We start from the raw sequence: 23208 nt of genomic DNA on the forward strand, positions 1-23208 counted from the left end.
GAGAAAACAATTCGAGCTGCAGAGTTGAGTAGAGAAGATATAATCTTCAACTAGAGTGTACAACTGCTGGGGTACGCCGATGATATCGATATCATTGGCCCATAACAACCGCGCCGTTATTTCTGCGTTCTCCAGGTTGAACAAAGGAGCAAAACAAATGGGTCTGGTAATGAACGAGAGCAAGACGAAATATCTCCCGTCAACAAACAAACAGTCGGCGCATTCGTGACTTGGCTCTCAAGTCATTGTTGACAGTCATAACTTTGAAGTCGTAGATAATTTCGTCTATCTTGGAATCATCAACACCAATCATTAACACCAAAAACTCCGTTAGCTTCGAAATCCAACGCTGAATAACTCTTGCCAACAGGTGCTACTTCAGACCGAGGGATGTAAAGTAAAGTAAAGTAAAGTTCTCTCTTGATGAACAAAGACTGATTTGATAAGTCGGCCTTTGCGCATTGACAACGGCGAATTCAGATAGACACTCCGGTTCTGACCAAGTAGAGAAGGACCTAACCACATTTGGAATTAGCGCCAAACAGCGAAAAAAGAACGGCACACTATTGCAAACTCAACTATAATCGCGTAAGCGGTGTCTACGGACCTGCATACGTGCAATACTGCATGAACATTTGACTGTAAGCAAAAATTGTCAATCGCTCAAAAAAGGCTCATCTAGATTGGTCGAAGGAAATATTAAACAATTGCGGTGTTTTGAAACATGTCTATGACATTAGCATGTGATGAACTTTAGATTTACCCGTATGTATCTAAAAGTAAACCATAGTCGATTGTATGAGTGTTTCCAAACAAGCAGAACGCAATAAAAGTTGGTTGCACTTAAAACAGTTCCAAGGAAATGGTTGCTTGTTTTGTGGAAAAACTATTCTTCAGCCTACGTACAATGACCCATCAGACTACACCAAAATTTTGAATGAAATTTAAAATTGTTGAAAAATGTCGCCAGTTCGTCAGTTTTTAGTTTTTTCGACTATAGATCATTGTACGGAGAAAGTCTTCTAGCGGTGAATTTTTTTAGGTTGCATCCACGGAGAAGGCCGGTAGCAGTACAGCGACGATCGCGTGTAATTGAAATTTTTTTTTCAAAAAATTCTGTGTATTACTTACGTTTGTATAAATATACCCTTAACATTTGAAAACAAATAATTTAATACTTTTTTTAATTCGCAAAAATCACCTTTCTTTAGACTGTCGCTAGGTGGGCCCCTTTTTTACAAAATACAACGCTCAAAATTAGCGAAAAATCATTTACTCTAAATCTTCCAAAAATTGTATATACTACGTATACAAGTACTACTATACGCTTGTAGCAAACAAGAAATATTCGTTCTAAGCATGAACAGTTATCCTCAGACATTCGCTTTTATCCAACTGTCATTTATTCGTGAAACTACACAAATTGCTTTAAATTAAAACCAATCAAAAACCCGTTTCAGACACAGCTGGTTTTAACCTTTTTTTTAATTTTTTTCTATTGCTCTTAAAATGCCACTTCTTTTATTTGCGACTCTTGCGACTTTTTCATTCATTTTTATCACTTACATAATCCGCATGCCGCGTCAGTTGCAACTGTTGTGTCACCAATATGACAGTTCGCTTTGCCTTGAGCAACATACGCTGCACGCTTTGTTCGAAAATATGACGTGCCACCTCATTGTCCAGCGACGAGAACGGATCATCCTGTAGGATAGCAAACGAAAATTAATAATAAAAAATTTATTAAATAAAAGTGGCATAGAAATAGAATAAAAATTCGACTAAAAATTGCACAAAGGAGGAAAATATATGTATAAATAAATTAGTTATGTGTATATAAGGCATATGCTTGTGTATTTCTATATAAATGTTTGGTAGATAAGAACAAAGTAAAATACTCCAGTGACAGTAACATTTCAAATATTTTGTTTGTTATTTTGCAAATGAAGCGACCTTTTGCCGATTGCACATGTCAATAATCATCAAAGTCAAAATATATAGATATGAGTATATATTTTTTTGTGGATAGTGAACAGATCACTAAAATATACCTTATATATGTAGTATAGCTGAGTTAAGTATATAACTTATAAAATATAAACATATCGACTTGAACAGCTATGAATAATCAACTTTAAGATTATTTAAAATCGATTAACATATATACCCATACGATTGAGAAGGTAGATATGTATATAATATACTATAATATATTTGCACTTTTATCTATGAAAAATAATGCAACATTGTCAACAGACACAAACAAATTTCCTGAACATTTACAGCATCCACATTTTTTATAGCTTAGTATAAATTCAACCCGCATAAAGATGAGGTAAAATTTAACAGTTTTGTTTTTCATTCCAAAACCAGCTATGAAATTTGATAGTGAATTTTTGTCCACCAAATCAAATATCTGCTGTTAGATGATTTGCGGAGGAAAGAGAGGCTACAGCATATTTTTGAGTATTTTTCAAATGAAGTTAAAGCAGCAAGGTCGCGAGCAGGAAACTGACAAGGTTATTCAGTCAGCTTTGAAATCAGTGGTTATGACAAATTCATTGAGAATTCATTACATTATTGACAATGGATATGAGAACAATATATAAACAAATACTTATATGTATTTGTAACTCAGGTACAATTTCAACTTCAGCACAAAACACAGAAATTGAAATGCAGGTATCGAGTCGACACAAAGAGTGTAGTGCCTGGGTAAAAAATAAGTCGGAAAATACATATAAATGAGATGTTGGAAAACCTTAAAGAAATGTGTGTTATTGGCATCAAGCAGATAGCAGTAGATCTCAACATCTGCTATGGAACGGGTCAACATATCTTGGTAAATATTTTGGATATGAAGCGCGTCAAAGCTAGCTAACACGTATAAAAAAAACTGATTATTTTACAAAAACAATGTCGAGTAGAGAACGCAAAAGAGCTGACAACGCAGCTGAGAGCTCTACATTTATTAAACGAAGCATTACTGGTGACGAGACGTGGATTTATGAATATGACATCGAAACTGTTCAACAATCTAACGTGGCGATCCAAAAATGAGCCGAAACCGAAATACTTTTCTTTCGACTTTGGGTCATAGTAGGCACAAAATTTTTGTAGGTTTTACTGATGGCGATGGCCGAAAACACTGCAGCAATGGAGAACCTTTTTTGGGGCCGTCAGACATCACGTGCAACTCAAAAATTTATAATTTAACAATTATACAATAATTTATTATTTCAAAAATATCTATAGTTACGCCCTTCTAATTTAAAAAAAAGTAATATTGTAGTTTTTTTTTGTTCCCAAAAGTCGACTTTCATGATCTGTTACTTAATGGCTTAAGCTGCTATAGGAACAAAACCAAAAATCAACTTTGCATCTTTGAGGCTCCTTTTACAATATAAATGATCTATGACACCACTTTTTTAGCCTTCCTTCGGATACTTTTTTGAACTCAACAATACATCTTGAGTATAGGTTTTGTTTTCTCGAATTAATAAGAATCTATGCAGTTTAAATCTTACACTATTACTCTTTTTTGAAAGAAATAAAAATATTGTAAATTCATACAAAAGAAACCTATTTGACCTCTTTTTAAAAACTGAGTGTCAGTATGGAGTACAAAATATATATGTATATTAGTTTATTAAAGTTGCTTCCAAAGTTCTAAAATTCTTTTTTCTATTCTCCTACATCTAAAGAACGCTTATCATATTGTATAAATAAGTGCATACATATAATGCAGGCAGTGAGTGAGTAGCAACTTTTCACTGAATAATTGAAGTAAAATAAAAATAGAAAATACCCGTCTAAAATTATCAGAAAATTTCTCTCCAACATACAGCATAAAGTGCCTCACCTCACAACAATTCAGCTTTAATTATGCGCATCAACCTCACAACATTTACATTATCCACATAAAATCACATACAATCCATTTAACCAGACAATCCAATTTAACTCGCCTCCTAGCCGCCTGCGCTAAGAGCAGTTTCCATAACGAACAGGCATAGCAATCAGCCGTTTCGTTTTTGCTACCGTTTTTATTTTTCCATTTTTTTTTAGTATTATTATTGCACTCACCATTATCACCACATTGGCCGATGAGTAGAGTGCCCGTGCAATGGCTATGCGCTGTCGCTGACCGCCCGACAAATTAATGCCACGCTCACCAATCACCGTAAAATCCGCATCCGGCATCAACTCAATATCCGGTTTCAATGCACACGCCTCCAATACGAAATCATAACGCCGCGGACGAAATGATTCGCCAAATAAAATATTCTCACGTATATTAGCGTTGAGTAGCCAGGGTTGCTGCGGTACAAACGCAATTGTCGAGGTCCTTTCGATGCCAACGATAAATGAAAATGAAGCATAAATATATTTTAAATATAAAAAATAAAATAATGTGCCAGTTAAAAATAAATTTGTTGCATAAAAGTGCTATTTATAACGCACATGTGTGGCTATGTTATAACAGCATTGAAAGACAAAACAAAATTATTAAAATAATAGCCGAATGTAATTGCAAAGGTCCGCAAACCAGTCTGACGTTTTCAATTGAATTTCTTTCACTTTAATTCAATTTTCATTTTCAATATAAACTTGAAGCCAACTTTGTGCTGCTCGCTGCGGTTGAGTTGCAACTGGGTCAGGTACAAACATATATGAACACACATGCGGCTAACGCAGTCTCATAAGAATGAATGTATATATATATATATATCTATATGCCTGTGTGTATGTGTGTAATTACAATACACTGAAATATGCACACAAGCATATTTACATTTGTAGCCACCACCACATATGCGCTCTGGCATCTATCTAACTGCAATGCCTTAGCTTACCTTCAATGCTCTAAACTTGGCTAGACAATAAGGCAAATTTTCATTGTATTGTATGTCATTTGAATATTATTAGAAACGTTTCCAAACAGTTCGAGTCGAGTTTGGCTGATGTGTGTGACAACAATGCCTGGCACATTCATATTGTTATGTAAATTCTCTAATAACATTCAATGTTCTGGGAAAATTCATATTTACTAATGTGCGTCCTATAACTACATATGTATGTATAGGTGTGTGTATGTGTGTTTACACTAATGCTATAAGTCAGTGCACAGCAGCATAGAAAATCAGTGCTTATTTCTGCATAGCTCTGGACAAAATAGCCACAGTTCGGCGTATATGTAATTGGTATGACATTGTGCGCCATGGCGTATGCGTAACTAAAAACTCACGAATACACAAGTGAATTTTTCAACTGCGACTATGTAATTTAGTAGCCCAGTATTGACATATGTTAGCAGGCAGCTAGTTGTAAGATATATGCAAGTAACAATGGGAGACTAATTATTGATTGAAAGGCAAAAACGAAACTTTCAAGGGCTTCGCAGGCAACATTTAAAAAGCATGCTTTTGTAATGCGCTTTGTAGTCAGCTGAAAGGAATGAAAATAAATTTTAGTTGTTAAATAAGGTTTTAAATTAATTTTTTTTTTTTGGATAAAGAAATATAAGCTAATATTTTGGGAAATAAAAAATTTTTCATACAAAAACTTTTTTTTATCTATCAGTTTGTATGGCAACTATATGCTATGGTGCTTCGATCTAAAGAATTTGTTCGGAGATTATAGCTCTGCCTTATAGAATAGTCTATGCAAAATTTCATGGCGATATATTGTCAAATAAACAAGTTTTTCTTATATTTCATTTGATTTTGATCAATCAGTTTGTATGACAGCTATATGTTATAGTTTTATGATCTGAATGATTTGTTCGGATATTACAGCGCTGCTTTAAAGAATAGTCCATGCCAAATTTCATGAAGATACATTACCAAATAAAAAAGTTTTCCATACAAGATCTTTATTTTGATCGATCAATTTGTATGACAGCTATATTCTATAATGGTCCGATATTGTCAATTCCCTGCAAAGGAGAAGTTCCTTAGAGCCAAAAAGATATATATAAAGTTTCAGCTGAATATATCAAAATATTAGGGACTATATAGTATGGCTAAATCAAATTAGTTCGACACACTGATCATTTATACAAACTTTACTATACAGGGTCTCCATCATTTTCTTCTGAGAGTTACAAACTTTGTGGCAATCTTAATATACTCTCTTCAGGCACTTATTAGACTTTTGATACTCTCGCAACAAAGTTGCTAAGGAGAGTATTATAGTTTTGTTCACATAACGGTTGTTTGTAAGTCCTAAAACTAAAAGAGTCAGATATAGGGTTATATATACCAAAGTGATCAGGGTGACGAGTAGAGTTGAAATCCGGATGTCTGTCTGATGATGAAACTTGAAACACGTATTTCTTGGCTCCATAAGAAGGTTAAGTTCGAAGATGGGCAAACTCGGACCACGGCCACGCCCACAAAATGGCGAAAACCGAAAACCTATAAAGTGTCATAACTAAGCCATACATAAAGATATTAAAGTGAAATTTGGCACAAAGGATTGCATTAGGAAGAGGCATATTTGGACGTAATTTTTTTGGAAAATTGGGCGTGGCCCCGCCCCCTACTAAGTTTTTTGTACATATCTCGGAAACTACTATAGCTATGTCAGCCGAACTCTATAGAGTCGTTTCCTTCAGACATTTCCATATACAGTTCAAAAATGGAAGAAATCGGATAACAACCACGCCCACCTCCCATACAAAGGTTATGTTTAAAATCACTAAAAGTGCGTTAACCGACTAACAAAAAACGTCAGAAACACTAAATTTTACGGAAGAAATGGTAGTAGGAAGCTGCACCCAGGCTTTTTTAAAAATTGAAAAAGGGCGTGGCGTCGCCCACTTATGGACCAAAAACCATATCTCAGGAACTACTCGACCGATTTCAATGAAATTTGGTATATAATATTTTCTTAACACCCTGATGACATGTACGAAATATGGGTGAAATCGGTTCACAACCACGCCTTCTTCCAATATAGCGCTATTTTGAATTCCATCTCTGTATAATATATACATTAGGAACCAATGATGATAGCGGAATAAAACTTTACACAAATACGGTATTTGAAAAATATGTAAATGACGTATAATGAAATCTCGATTATTACTTTATCATGCGAGAGTATAAAATGTTCGGTGACACCCGAACTTAGCCCTTCCTTACTTGTTATATATTTCTTTTGATTTGAGTTCCTATATATGTAACTATATTTTAATTTCGCCTTCGATACCCTTGTCTTCCTCAAAAATACACCACTTACTCGTAATGCCATTTCGGTGTCCCTTATTTATGTGTTTGTTGTTATTACTTGCCAGCAAAATAAATGACGTTCGCGATAACTGTAAACATGCACCGTTGTTACGAATGTACAAGCCCTTATATTGAGCATCGATTTTGGTAAATTGCAGGAAATATAAATTTTACTTAGAAGACATAAGCACCTTACAACTTAGTTGCCAGCGGTAACATGCTGCGTTTATATACATATATACATATGTATAAAAGCTTTATGTGTACATATGTGCAAAAGTAATAGCACACATAACGGTTTTAATTATATTACGTAAGTTACTTTTGCGGTGTTGCAACGTTTGAGCGCAAAGTCGATTTGTGCGTTAAATTTATTGCATTGAACTGAACTTTGTTGCAAACGGAAATAGAGTTACCACTATTATGAATTTTGGAACCACATAGAAGGTAGTTATGATGCTACATATAAGAGTGCAGTCTTGATGTAGCAAATTAAATATAAATAATAATTAATTGTAATGTTTTAAAGTCGATTTTACTGATTAAAGAATGATATTGGCTAGTCGAAAAAGTCTTTTCGTATTACTAATCAAACTTCAACCTATTTTTTTATATTTATGCTAATAAATAAATAAACAAATATGTACCATTTTGGTCTACTACTTTTTGCCATTTTCGACTACCAATATTACTTTTATAGCTAACAAAAATATTTGAAATATTGAAAAGAAATTAAACTAACTTTAGCTTACTTAGGACTGAGAGGACTGGGCAATACTACTGTTGTTTCTTAAGTGTAAAGCAATTAATTATTTTTATTAAATGTCATATCTCTATCAATAAAATAACGCTGGTCTACAGTGGTTGTGTTGCCCTGGACCGATCTTACGGTTTTGGATACATTTGTGCTCACAATTCATGACACCATCAATGGTTTTGTAATAATACCTGAAAATGTATCCAAATACTCGCAATCAATATTACAGTTTATCAGCATACATTGTGACAAAACAGTACCCGGAAATTGCAAAGAAAATGCAAACTATTTAATTAATCATCAATATTTATTTTGTCGCCTTCAAAGTAATCGCCACCAGATGTAATTGACTTGAAGAAAGTGTCAAAAGTTTGTGATATGAATGAATATGATTATTGTAAACATTGTGCAAAATACTGAATTTAAGGTTATAATACAGAAATCTGCACTATTAACTAGAAGATCAAAGAGTTTCGCAAAAAACGCACACAGTATTTTTCACTTATATTTAAATTTTTTGTTGTTGTAATATTAAGTTTACGCAGCAAATGTACAGCTCTGCACATAAACATATGTCTACAAGCATAAATGTATGTAAGTCTGTTTGTTTCGCAACGAAGTGCTTCTGTCAGCTCATGCACGTTACTCATACGCGCTGTCGCACCACTAAAGTACTCAATATTCGCATTAAATGTTATTGTAATTTTTAAATCACATTATCCCATCACTCACACATGCACACACGCACACAACTATGCGCAGATTGACCATTTGCTATGTATGTATGTATATACTATATGATTTTTTAACCAGCGCTGTGGCCGTGCCGCATACTCGCATGAAAACGCAATGAAATGCAGCAGTCATTCAACATATTTGAGCGGCCATTTCCATGCACAGCACGTCATTGCAATTTATAACAAATGTTTGTATGTTAATTTTATTGCACCGAAACGCAGCAAAGATTTCAGACACTAAAGATCGCAGTGAAAAAGTGTGGCATGCTTGATAAAGCAGGGATTGTGCGAGACGCTAGCGCCAACGAAGTAGAGGTAAAGCGAAAGAAAACTTGTAAGACGACGCAAAAAGCGGGTGCAGTAGTTGAGGAGGTAAAAGTCAGTGAATCGTTTGCTGAGCAATGCAGACAGGCGGCCAGACAAAGGGGCAGTTTGATGGGTGTAATGTGTAAATGAGATGTGAATGTGTGTGTCCCCACAAGCCATGGCTAGCGAAATAGCGCAATAAAAGTAGATAATGCAAAAAAAAAAACAGAAAAAATGCCCAGAAAAAAGTGAGAGAATCAATGTTTATGGGTCTATGCGAAATGTGCGACTGCAGCTGATGTGCGCAGCGTTGGAATCACAGTTATGCGCAAACCTACAAATGTACTCTCGGTGCTAAAGTAGCGCTGCTGCATTATAAATGCAATTTCATGTATGTAAAAACACGCATATATGTGTGTGTGTGTAGTTGTGTGCTGTGGAATAGTGTTATATGAGCCATAACGGCAGTTGCTCACATATGGGTGCATGTGCATGTGTATTTGTGCAATTGGCATTCACGCATATGCAATAATTTCAATTGCTATTATAAATTGCCACATTGGTGAGAATTTATTATTACGTCGCACACAAGCTTATGGACATTTATAGTCATTTTTTTGCATGTGAATGTAGTTGCTTTGCTACAAGCCACATGAATGCATAAAGAAAAGGAAACTGTAGTTAGTCATGTGCTGCGGAAAAAAATTGAGTTGTCATGGATATCTATTTAAAGTTGACGGTTGAATTTTATGTCAAGAGAAAATTAAATTTTCGTACGCTGATTAAATATGCGTGTATAAAAATTTTGATATTTTATAAATAATTTAATATAAAATTAAATAATATATGTAGACATTGTATGCTTTAAGGAGATTTATAGTTATATTGGGTAGTCGAAAAAGTCTTTTCGTATTTTGTCAATAGATGTCGTTGCAGTTGTATATCTCCGCACAGGAGAACATTGTGTCATATATATAGTGTTGAAAGGTAAGATTTTAGAGCTTCATTTAATCAAATTCAGGGAAGTTGAAAAAAGTTACAGCTGTTCAAAAATGAGTGAAAATAATGAAGAAATTCGCTATATTTTGAAATTTTTGTAAAAAAAGGGTAAAATGTCATGCAAGCCAAAAATGAAATTTGTGAAGTTTACGGAGACGATGCAGTATCTGTTCGTGTAGCACAACAATGGTTCGCTCGCTTCCGTTGTGGAAATTTTGATGAGAAAGATGCACTTCACTCTGGTCGACCTATCGTTGAAAAAGTCGATGAAATTATGGAAAAGATTGACCAAGAGCATCATATAAGCAGCCATGCTATCGCTAAGAAACTTAACATTCATTATCAAACGGTTTTGAACCATTTATAAAAGGCTAGCTACAAAACGAAGCTCGATGTTTGGGTACCGCATAAACTGTCTGTGAAAAATTTAATGGACCAAATTAACATCTCCGATTCTTTGCTGAAACGAAATAAAATCGAACTACTTCTGAAGCGAAAGGTAACAGGAGGCGAAAAGTGGATCAAAAACAACAGTAATGTGCGTCCAAGCGTGGTGAAGCTCAATAAATGGTCGCAAAGCCAGTATTGACGCCTCGAAAGGTTATGCTGAGTGTTTGGTGCGATTGGAAAGGAATCATCCACTATGAGCTGCTCCAGCCTGGTCGAGCGATTCTTTCTACATTTTACTGTCAACAACTGATGAGATTGAAGCAAGCAATCGAAAAAACGGCTAGAACTGATCCACAGAAAGAGCTTCGTCTCGACAAAACTGGGAGAGCTTGGCTGTGAAGTTTTGATGCATCCCTGACCTTGCACCATCGGACTATCATTTGTTTCGGTCAATGCAGAACTCCCTTAATTGAGAAAGTTGGCTTCAAGATAAACCTGATGGAATAAGTTTCTAGGAAAATTACTTTTCTTTTTCGCTATGAAATAATGTCACTAGTGGAAAATTGGCAAAAAGTGGTCAACCCAAATGGTACATATTTGGTTCATTAAAGTTCATTATAAATATAAAAACAAAAGTTAAAGTTTGATTAAAAATACGAAAAGACTTATGCTTTAAGGAATTATAGCCGATTATTGAATTTTGTCTATGCATTGAATTTATATATTTTTGCAAATATTCTCTGTAAAAAAATTCTAACTCAAATCTTTAAACGGATTTCTCTCGAAACGCTGTTTTCTGAGCCGATGAGGAAGAATTCTCCCAAACGGTTAATCCGATCGACCTGAAATTTTTAAACAGGTTTTAAGATATGTTGTTACGTAATGATGGAAGAATAAAATATTTTTCGCACTAAAATCAATTTTTGAACCACCCTGTAGTGCAAATCTCTTTCACACAAAAAAAGAAAAATTTTTATTTTGTCAAAACCCTGGGAGATTCAATTAGCTGTATTCATCTTCCATAATAATTTTTTTTTTGGATTTTAATTTGAGTTCTTTTTAGGCACAAAAAGCTTCCTCAACCTAAGACACCTTTTTTGGAGGTCTTTCTGAAGATCGGTTTCGGGATCAAGCTATTTCCAATTATTTTAAAATAAATTACCGATTATTAAAATACATGAAATTCCTTAAATGCGTATTATTTTTATTTATTAAATAAAATGTCTCTACAACAAAAATTCTCGAAAAAAGCGGTTTTTACTTGCAAGTGCTTTAGAACCACAATAAATTTAAATTTAAATAAATAAATATTTCAAAATAATTGTAATATGTGGAATTCTATAAATTAAAAAGAAAACCTAGGGAATACAAAAAATTAAGAAGTAGAATACCAAGCAGCTGACGGCAGTCTCAGTATTTAAGAATCATTACACACAAACAAAGGAGCATAGGCTAACAACATAGCTTTGTATACTCATATGTTTGCATATTTAGGTAGCGTAAAATTCAAGTTGACGTACAGGTGTAAATAAAATCACATACATACATACTAGTTATAAACTGGAAGCACCAGACGGTAAATTCTCAATTTTTTTCAACAACCGCAAATATATACTTTATATATATATACATATATATGTATATATTTTTATATATATGTAATTGTCTTAGCTCCAGCCAGGGATTTATCCAATGAAATGCTTAAAATGTCACAGACGTTTAATATATGTACTTCAGTCTGTCTATTGCTAGGAATTGAAACAAACGCCTCTAAGCTTGGCGCACCATGTCGTATGAGTAACATTTGCTCTGAATACTAATTGTGATAATTTTGGTTATTAGAAAGAGAATTAGGGGTTGAAGGGAGGATTTCAAAGATTTTAGGCGCGTATTGATGGTTTATGTATCGCCTTCAAATGACCGATGAAAAGTAATCAAGACTAATAATAACAGATATGCACTCAAAGATCGCCATTGACTCTCGAGGAATTATTACGGTTTGGAAAAATGCTTACAATAATGTATTTGATCATAATTATGAGGGAAGATGGCAATCATGCACACAAACATATAACTCTTATTTTTTACATGCTAGAAAACTTCTATACTTTGTTCGCCAAGTCGTATACGTAACATATTTTCGATTGACTAACCATTCAAGCCGGGTGAGACTTATTCGAAGAATAATAAAGGATGTGGAGTAAAAGATTCCTTATTCAAAGAAGAAGAAAGAATCAGAGTATGGTATTCAAAAGTTATAATATTGGAACATATTTGACATTCTTACGGATTTTAAGGGGGTAAAGGGGGTAAGGTTTGACAACTTTTTTTTCATTTTTTTTTAATTTTTTTTTCTGAACCATCAACATCTCAAGAATATTGTGTTAAAGATTTAGGTCATTCGGAGAAAAACTATCGAAGTTACAGCAGGTTGAATAACGGTACCTCTAACTAGCTGCGCTGAGTGTACAAAACTTTGAATCGATTTTCCCAAATATGTCATTTTTAAAGTCGGTGACCAGCCTATAGAAAAAACTAGCGCATCGATCGTTTTGAAATTTTGTACAAATATTCATATACATAAAGCTTGAATGACGTCGAGTTTTTCCAAAATTATAATTTCTAAGAATTTTACATAGTTTTAATGAATAGGTCGATTTTTGTCAAAATGTATACACATTTTGGCTTTTCAAAATGGCTACCAAAAATTGAAAAATTAAAAAAACTTTCGTCAATTGAAAGACAAACTAATAAATTAAAGAAAGCATTTTGATTTTTTGATTTCAGATGATCCAGTGATGAGAGGCTGGTCACCTAGCACAACAACTTTTTTCGAGGTTATGAAAAACGTTGTTATTCCTGGCTCATTTGTTGGATAATAATTAGGCGCCTAATTCTTTTCTCTTGAAATGAAGTACTTTATATAATAATAGCCTTTAAATAAAAATATTGCAGTTTTTTCTACTAAGTTAGATCCGGTCTAGGTTACGAAATCAAAGATCGTACGTGGACTTATATATGGAGTCCTTTGTGAAGGCAAAGAAAAGAAGAAATCAGCTCCTCGACCCACCCTGAACGCACTGTTAATGAGTTCAAGACTATTATCGTCGCTCTGCTATCTGAGTGAATGGTCACTTCTCTAAAGGAGGCTGCATTCCGGAACAGTATATCTGCTGCTGCCTTATTGGCTGCAACTCGGCTTGGAAGATACTGCAAAAGGAAGGAAGTCTGAGGCTGGGGTTGATAGAGAGCTCCTGATAGTAAACCCCTTCAATAATCTTCCACCCAAGCTGTGACCCATACGTAAATAACGGCTCCTCCAACAGCTACTTCCCACCTACAGTTCCCTCGTCGGTATATGGGCACATATGGTTTGGCGACTCCATGATCCAAGTGATCCGGTATGCAATCCAAGCGTGAGAGGGTTTGCGAGTGTTCAGATACGTGTTCTTTTAAGAACCCGGATTCTGTGCGTCCAATAGCAATTTTTACAGCCATTCACCATCCGATGATGTCTACGGGCACAATGTGTAAGATGGCGGAGTGGACCTTAGTGCACCACACATGTTGATGAGCGCCGCCCGATGAACGCTTTCGAGTTTCCTTGCAAGTGTGGTCTTTTCTAGAGTCCTCCAGCACATAAAGACTCCATAGAACATAATGGGCTTGCCTATAGTGTCATAGAGTCAGAGGACCACTTTTGGTGAGAGACCCCACCTTTTGCCAATAGCTTTTCTGCAGCGGTAAAAGGCAATCGATGCCTTTTTTCTCTCTCTACGTCATCCAGCTTCCATGAGTGCTTCTTATCTAGGATGAGCCCTAGATATTTTAATGTATCCGCAGGTTGCAGACGAATGTCTCTCACTTTCTGCAGCGGAACCACCGTAAACTTATATTTCTAGTAAATAAAACCATCTCGGTTTTACTTGGGTTGATGGCGAGACCGCTTCCGACTGCCCAATTTATTACGATGCGGAGATACCCTTGCGTCAACTCGCAAACGGTACTCAGAAACTTTGCTTTAACCATAAGTGCTACATCGTCTGCACAGGCAATCACCCGGCAGAAACGATTCTCAAGTTTTTTAAGCAGGTGGTTAACAACCCTTATAGGGTACCCCTAATCACATTTCGTCAAGCGCGTGCGAAATTGCAGAGAATCTCAACATTTCTTATGGATCAACTCAACCCATTGTGCAGTCTATCATTGATTCCTAGAAAGATTGACAACTTAGCTGGGTCCTTTTTTCAAAAAAATAGATTGTATGTGTGTGAGCCGAAACCGAATAAACAACAAAATTCACTCAAAATTCCTTGAGGGCACTGAATGATATTCCATTTTGAAGGCGATAACAGAGATTTGTAGTTATGTAAATATGTGAAAATCTCGTTTTTTATCAGTTTGACCAGTTGTATTTGGTCAAATGGTACAATATACTCTTACCTTCACATACTAAACATATATTCACAGTCAAAACAACAAATACTCACTTATTCCAGATGATATCGCCACGCAGCAGTGGCATTTCCATGAGCAAAGCTGACAGCAGCGATGTCTTGCCGCTGCCATTTTTACCCACCACCATGGTGAGTTTGCTACGCGGCACTGTCACATTGCGTAGAGTCAATAGACGCACCTCCGGATATTGCGGATTCCAAGCGAAAGCAAGCATCACGCACCGACACCGCCATATCTTCCGGTAACTTGAGCACCAACGAGTCGCGACTCCACGAATCCATGCGTTTATGCGCCAATTGCTGTGCCGGCGTGAGTTGTGCATGCGGCTGCGCTATCGCGCCACCGGGAAACTTGCGCGGTCGTATTACTACATACGGGCTATTGCGCAATAAATCGCGACGCTGTTGACTCAACTTACGGCCCACTGCACTGCCAAGCAAATGCTCCTCACTATTACGACGCGGTGTTAGCAAATGTTTATCGACTATTGATGGATCGTTTGTTGTGAGCGGCGTTTGTGGTTCGGAGTGCGCCAACGGTGCGGGGCTCTCCGGTATGTGCAGCTTCAACGCCAGGCGTTCATTCAATTTATTTTCACGTTGCACGCGATGCTTATCGCCAACGAAACCCAAGCCGCTATCGCCGCTGCCACTTTCACTTATCGTTAGGTCGTTAGTCGACTTTCCCTGTACTTCGTAGAAGTCCAGTGAGGCATCACTTTTGCTCAGAATGCGCGCCATGTGACGTATGCCCTCGAATTGTTTGTGTATTTCGCGTGCGCTGAGAAAGCGTTCGAGGCGCTTGGTGGACACCACTGCGGATAAAATAATGGGCACGGTTATGGGGAATATAAGTAGTGGCACCGTTAGCTGTTGAAATAGCGCCAAAGCGGAGAATAAACGACTGGCGGTGAATTCGGCCTCGTCACCTTCAAGCGCCACATATGCGGCCAAAGTGACGTAGCTAATAAGTACGCTGGAGATGTGTGTGAGTATGGCTGGAAGAGTAGAAAATATATTTATTAGCATTTATAAAATAATTTTATAAAATTTCCACTAACTCATTAAAGTAAAGTAGAAAGAATCCCAGCCCAGATACTTCAGTTCCTTCTTGCGCTTCTCATCAATGCGATGCACAAATGACTCGGTCCAAACATTAAATTTAATGGCTTTGATACCCATTAAGACATCGTGTATTATTCTAAGACGTTGATCGGCGCATTCCTATAAAGAAGAAAATGTTAGTCGGAGGCGCTTAAAATTGATTTAAAAATGTAGTTTTAAAAATTTAAATAATAAGGAGTAATTTATAGGTACATCTACATATGTACAACTTAAGTCCGATAAACACACTTGTATAGGGAGGGATAGATCAAAATGTGCGTCGCCATCTCATACCCTATTTATGCTTCATTTTTAAAATACTTCGTCCGAACAAACTTCAAACAAGTGTTTAAAAATTTTTCTAAATTTTCAAACTTTGTTTAGGCATCCTCAGAATACTTTTACAATACTTCAAAATAGTCAGAGGTGGCTTTCGAAAGCCTAAGGTCTCCAAAAATGTCATAACGGATGATCCAAGTGTAGTTACGTTTTTCAATAGCTGTCTGTTATATTTTTGTTCAGTATTGTTTGGCATTTCATCGTGGAAAGACTTGCGCCGGAAAAAGGTTTACTAATCGTTCAACTTTATTACAAAAATTCACGTTTTGTAAAGAATGTGTGTTCTCACGCTTTGCTCAACTTATTGTCAACATAATCGGCCTACTGACTATTCGCAACCGAATACACCACGTCCAGCACGGAATGAAGAAAATATAGCGAGTGTACACGAAAAGCGTACAGAGTCGATTCGGAGCCGTTCGAACTGATATAAGGAACGACTTGATGACTTGATCTTAAATTGAAAGGGTACAAAATACAGCTTGTGCAAGAACTGAAGCCGTTCGACTTTCCCAAGCGACACAGCTTTGCTCTATGGGCTCTTAAAATGTTCCCAAAAAGATCCACCGTTTTCTAGCCAAATTTCGTTCTGCGATGAGGCCCATTTCTGGCTCAATTGGTACGTAAACAAGAAAAATTGCCGCATTTGGGACGAAAAGCAACCTGAAGAGATTCATGAGCTGCCATTTCATCCAGAAGACTTCTTTTGATTTGGTTTGCGGGCTGATGGAATCATCGGTCTATATTTCTTCAAAAATGATGCCGGTGAGAACGTAATCGTCAATGGCGACCGTTATTGCGCCATGATAACCGAATATTTGATGCCTGAAATTATAACTATTGATCTCTCATTTGGTTTCAACTAGACGGCACCACTTCGCGCACAACGCATCAACCAATAGATTTATTGAAAGAACATTTCGGTGAGCAGATAATTTCACGTTTTGGGGCGGTTGATTGGCCATCAAGAACGCTTAATATCACACCGTTAGACTTTTTTCTGTCGTGATACGTAAAGTCTAAAGTCTATGGGGACAATCCCGCTTCGATTTAGACCTTGGAGTAAAACATCACGCACGTGATTCGACAGTTACTAGTTGAAATGCAGGAACGAGTCATCGAAAACTGAACTCAACGGATGGACCATCTGAGACATAGTCTCGGCCAATATTTGAGAAAGCTAATCTGCGAAAAACAAATGCCAAAGAATGTTCTTTCGAATAATAATAAACATTACCGCTTAAATTTGAAGTTCCTGTGTTTTTCTTTAAAAAAGTAGGGATTCTCGAAATTGATCACTCTATACGATTTTTATTGCTGGTTATTTATCCTCATGCTCGTAGAATTAAAAATGTAATTTATAATATATTCGGCCTCTGGAAGTTCCGAAAACTAGCGACATAGATAATCTAATTTTTCAGGTCAAACTCAGAGTCAGCTTGAGCACAATCAAAATCTTATACTGATGGTCTGTCAGAACTTGAATTCAAATCATCAAACAGTGAATATTTGAAATTAAAAATGTAAAATGTCAACTTAGCTCAATAAGCTATTGAAGACAAGGTATTAACGCAAAATCAGATAAACTTGGAAATGATTTTTAGGAAAAAATTACTGTCACACAACCCTTTGGTTCTAGGTCCGCTAGGAGACGCTGTGAGAGTAGAAAAATATGCATAAGTTAATGATTTTTTCAGCTAAGAAGCGCACATTATTATTTTGTATAACCCAGACTTTCTCAAAACTTTGGACGCATCAACTTTCACACAATTTCTCAATAACTTAGTTGGGTACTCAATCAAATTCTAAGAATGAACCGAACATTTCAAAAATCGTATTATAACATAATAAGGAATACATACCGCAACTTTATCCGTATTGATCGACATGGCACGTCCGATCAGAAATTGCAGGGGTGTCATCGTCAGAATACAAACAAATGAGCCAATGATAGCGCTTATGCCCAATTTAAGGTAAAGCAGATACATAACCACACCGATCTGAAATTGGGAGTAAGAATAAGTGACATAATTATGACATATAAGATAAAATTAATAGTTATATACTTGTAGATAGATATACCTTCGGCGGACCTACCCAAGTGGCTGGGATTGTTATTAACCGCCTTAACACATTTTGGGCAAATTGAAATGGCTTCGTCGTTCTATGCGGATCTGGTGGTACATTTTTAGAAATTTTTGTGCATAACAAAGTATCAACGTTCCCAGCCATGTAAGTGAGATCCAGCGCTACGTTTGTCGCGAATATCAACCCTACGATTTAACCTAATCTAACACTAAGGCAAGTATACAGATTTCTTGTATGCAACGCCATGCCTCAGTCAGATCAAAAAGTTTTTAACCTATCTAGCAAACAATATATGTTCCCATATATAATATAAATAATAAAATGTATTTTCGTATTTTGATAATAGATGTCGTTGCAGTCTCCAGTGTCATACCATATAGTGTTGGAAAGGTGAGATTTTAAGCTTCATTTAACTTCAAAAAAAATAAATTCGGGAAAATTGAAAAAACTCTCAAAAATGAGTAAAAATAATGAAAAATTTTGCTATATTTTGAAATGTTTGTATAAAAAAGGAAAAAATGCCACGCAAGCCAATGAAATTTGTGTAGTTTACGGAGACGATGCTATAAGAGTTCGTGTACCACAACAATGGTTCGCTCGCTTCGGTTCTGGAAATTTCGAAAATTTCGATTTACACTGATGGAATAATGTCTCTAGTCGAAAAAAGGCAAAAAGTGGTCGACCAAAATGTTACATATTTGTTTGCTTATTTATTATTATAAATATAAAAAAATAAGTTAAAATTTGATTAGAAATACGAAAAGACTTTTTCGACTGCCCAATAAATATTGAAATAATTGTTGATGAGTTTAAAAATAAGTGATTTTCATATTTCATACAATTTTATTATGTTACTGTATATTTTTCATTGTAGTAAATTCTCAAAGCACAGCAAGTCATTCATATTTACTGTAATCAATTTCGCTTTATTAATCTAAACTTTGGCATTCACTGTAAATAAAACCACATCAAGGCAAGCGCAACAACAACTTTTGTTTATGAATATTTTTGACATTTGTTTAGACAAATTTATTTAAATTAAATAATATAATATTTTCTTTACACTTTTATGTCTATTAAAAGCACTGTGATGTAACTTTAAACACGTATGTGTGTTACACACACACACACACACACACCAGCAGACAATGGCCACAATAAATAGTTTATCAATGTCAGAATTTAAGATATTTAACACAACAATTTCCATTTTCGTTTTCATTACACGAAAATTATTTCCAGCACTGAAATGAGTCAAATATTTGCACGCACACATATGCGAGAGCGTATGCATTTATGCGCTGTATGTGTATGTGAGTGTGTGTGTGTATGTGTGTGTAATGTAGTATTGAAATAACGAAGCATGCAAAGTATTGCTAAAGCATTGCAGTGAATAAAGTTGTTGTGAGGAAAAAATTCAACTGACGAATTGAATAAAATCAAGGGAATTACTCGAGCATTTCAGCATAAACAAATTACGCAGATAACAAATACAAATGTCTGTCGAACTATCTGTCTGTGTATGCGTGTAATTAAATGGCAAACACATGAAAACGCTCACACACACACACGCACGCACGCACACTGTCGAATGTATGCAAATAAATCAGGATAAGTTTAAGAAAAAGCAATTTACATAGCAATAAAATGAAATAAATTTTAAATTGCAATTTCAAGTTTAATTCATTGCCGAAAAGAAAATGCAGCTGCACTTACGAGCGTCAACATTAGCACGCACACATATACTTACACATACACGTATGCGTTGTTTACTACATACATACATAGTGAGTGTTTACATACAAACCTTAAGTGGTATGGCCCAGACATAGTGCGCTATCCAGAAGAATGACATCACATTCAGCGCATCCTCCGACATCAGATTGGTGATGGCACCCACATCGCTTAAGCCTAATGAAGGAATTTTCATTTTTATGTATTTAAAATTGATATTTTAACTAAGAGCTAATTGAAATAAGCAATTGTCATGCATATTTTATTAATTTATGCACTTTAATGCCAACAGTTATTAACTTCAATTAGTTGGAAGTGTATAAGTGAGTAAAATATGTTGTGTAGATATGTGAAGGCCTACAGTGCACTGAAACTTCTTAAATTAAGATGTTGCGGTTTTGGGAACTCTAACTGACACTTTTTATAAGGTTATAGGTTAGAGTGATTCAAAAAAAAATTTTTTTTTTTTCGTTTGGTACTCGGAAAACTAGGTTCCTAGACACCTCTAAGAAAGCCTCTCCAAGCATGAGTTCTTAATTGTAACGGGAAGGTCCTCCTACATACAGTTTTCTATTTTTTCTTATTATCAGATAGAAAAATTTATATCTCGCTTCCAACTACTTGAAGAAATATCTTGTTCCTTAGATTTTGTAGGAAATTGAATGCTCTACAAAAAAGGTCTATTATGATTTTTTCGTAAACCCAAACGTTTAAAAGATATTAACGGTTAAAGTTTGATTATTTTTGGGAAAATTTTTTATTTCTTATGATTTTTATAACTCAATGAAAAAAGTTATTATGAATGATGAAACTTATAGGCTTTCTTAGAGGTGTCTAGGAACCTATTTTTCCGAGTACCAAACGAAAAAAAAAAATTTTTTTTTGAATCACTCTATTATAGGTGTTAAGAATCGAAAACTTTTGGTTATATTACGTTCCCAAAATATTTTTGTGTCGGAGTCGCGAATCAGAGTCCCTATGTAGCTCAAATACTAAGCGAATGACAAATTTCACGACATTATTGTTTCGAAAACTTGAATCAGTTTCAAAAGCGTTCTTAAACCAAGGGCGATCTGACGAGTCCTGTGTCTACTGCGAAATACGAAAATTTTGGAAAAATTCCAATTTATTTCTCTACATAGTCTCGTTTTAGCTATACACACTCTCCCAAATAAAATGGTAGAATCGAAAATGTTTCATTATTTTAAGTTTTGAAAGATATTCCCCGAAAATGTTAGATCGAAATCTTAAATCAAGGTCCCTAAGCCCATCAGTAACCATGCAAATAATAAATTCCATGAAATAAATAAGAATACGGACTGACAAGTCCTAAGTCTACTAATGAAAATCGACAATTTTAGAAAAATAACTATTTATTACTCAACTTAGTCTCCTATTAGCACTTGACTCAGCCTAACTCTTTAAATGATCTGAAAAATACGATTTGGAGATCTGTCTTCTTTGACTTAAATATTTTCTGGCGTATGACTTTTTATGGTTTAAAAACCAAAAGAACTCACACAGAGCCAAATCTGAGGAATGCTCTTTATATTCATTAAGTGCCGTGAGGACGGCCGAAATTCAAGTCAATGCTTCTCATGGTGGCAGAGCAAAATAAGCCCAGTTTTAGTATAATTTGGAGTCGAATCGGACCAATAAATTAGCCTTACAACAATTTGGTCCTCCTACGTGTTGCTTTTGCTTTTTGGTGGAAGAGCAAAATGAGCTCTTCTATAGTTTGGAGTCGAATCAATAAATTGGCCTTAGGACAATTTTTCACACCTCGTAAATCCCACAAAACGGTAGCCATCATATTTCCAGCCGATAGAACAACTTTTGACTTCTCCGGAGGTGATTCTCCATTCGAAGTCCATTCTTTAAACTATTCCTTTTTCTGTGATATATACCAGGGGATCCAGGCTTTGTTGATGATCACGAAACGAGCCAGAAACTCCCCCTAGTTTCTCCAAAGACAGTTAAGAAGCCTTACGGTCTTGCTTGTTTAACAGAGTGAGCTGACCCAACGCCAGCAGTGTCAACTACTTTCTCATGCCATTATTTCACGAAGGTGTCTGGGACAATTTTGACTTGCGGTCGCAGTAAGAGTGAAGAGTCGAATGTTGGTGGCTAATCGGCCCAATTATTTGGCATAATAGAGCTCTGTGACCATTTCGCGCTTCTCGAAATAGTCAATGTTGATTGTACCTTGTAGATCCCAAAAAACGGCCATCACTTTCCCTTCGAAAGGACAATCTTCGCCTTCTACGGAACAGATTCGCTGGCTAAAGTCTACTGCTTTGGCTATTTCCAGTGGATCCATGTTTCGTCGACGGTTACAAGTGTCTCTGTAATCTCCCACCCGTTCAGTCGACGTCGAGACGTTATGTGAATCCATGGTCCATTTCGCTCTTCTCGAAGTAGTCAATGTTGATGGTACCTTGTAGTTCCCAAAAGAAAGGCCATCATGTGAAGCCATGTGACTGTTTTGGTCTTCTCGAAGTAGTCAATGTTTATCGTACCTTGTAGTTTCCAAAAGAAAGGCCATCACTTTCCCTTCGATAGGACAATCTTCGCATTCTACATAGCAGATTCGCCGGCTCAAGTCCACTGTTTCGGCTATTTCTTGACCTCTAATGTTTACCAGTGGTTCCATGTTTCGTCGACAGTTACAACTGTGTCTATAATCTCCTATCAGTTAAGTTGAAAATATACTAAAAGGTAGTGGTATCTCTGGCGATATTTGCGCCATCAGGCGGTGAGACTATGTAAATACTTATTGCCGCCCTAAATATCGAAACGGAATTCTAGAATAGTGGACCAAAGACCTAGCAAAAATAGTTCTTTTGTATTAAAATTGGATGAGTAATGGAAGCCTAACAGTTTTTCAACTTTTCTAAGAATAATTATAAGGACTAATTTTCCTTAGTAAGTATTTTCTTATTTTCAAATATTTTTTTATTTTTCCTCAATCTACCGCGAGTGTTCTATTATAAACGTTTTGTAGGATTCCAAATATTGATATTTTTTGATAATTTAATAACGGTCGTCCTCCCAAAACTTAC

General features: G+C 35.8%; 1 protein-coding gene across 1 annotated transcript in view; it reads right to left on the reverse strand.

Annotated features, from left to right (window-relative positions):
- LOC126752848 (ATP-binding cassette sub-family C member Sur) overlaps positions 1-23208 on the reverse strand; it is a 53403-nt gene that overhangs the window by 9975 nt on the left and 20220 nt on the right. The window contains 7 exon segments of the mRNA XM_050463844.1: positions 1567-1704; positions 4087-4348; positions 14915-15090; positions 15092-15879; positions 15943-16105; positions 18187-18324; positions 20220-20323. Coding sequence (XP_050319801.1) covers positions 1567-1704; positions 4087-4348; positions 14915-15090; positions 15092-15879; positions 15943-16105; positions 18187-18324; positions 20220-20323 — 1769 coding nt within the window.

Source organism: Bactrocera neohumeralis, chromosome 3 (assembly GCF_024586455.1).
Source record: "Bactrocera neohumeralis isolate Rockhampton chromosome 3, APGP_CSIRO_Bneo_wtdbg2-racon-allhic-juicebox.fasta_v2, whole genome shotgun sequence".
Classification (NCBI taxonomy): domain Eukaryota; kingdom Metazoa; phylum Arthropoda; class Insecta; order Diptera; family Tephritidae; genus Bactrocera; species Bactrocera neohumeralis.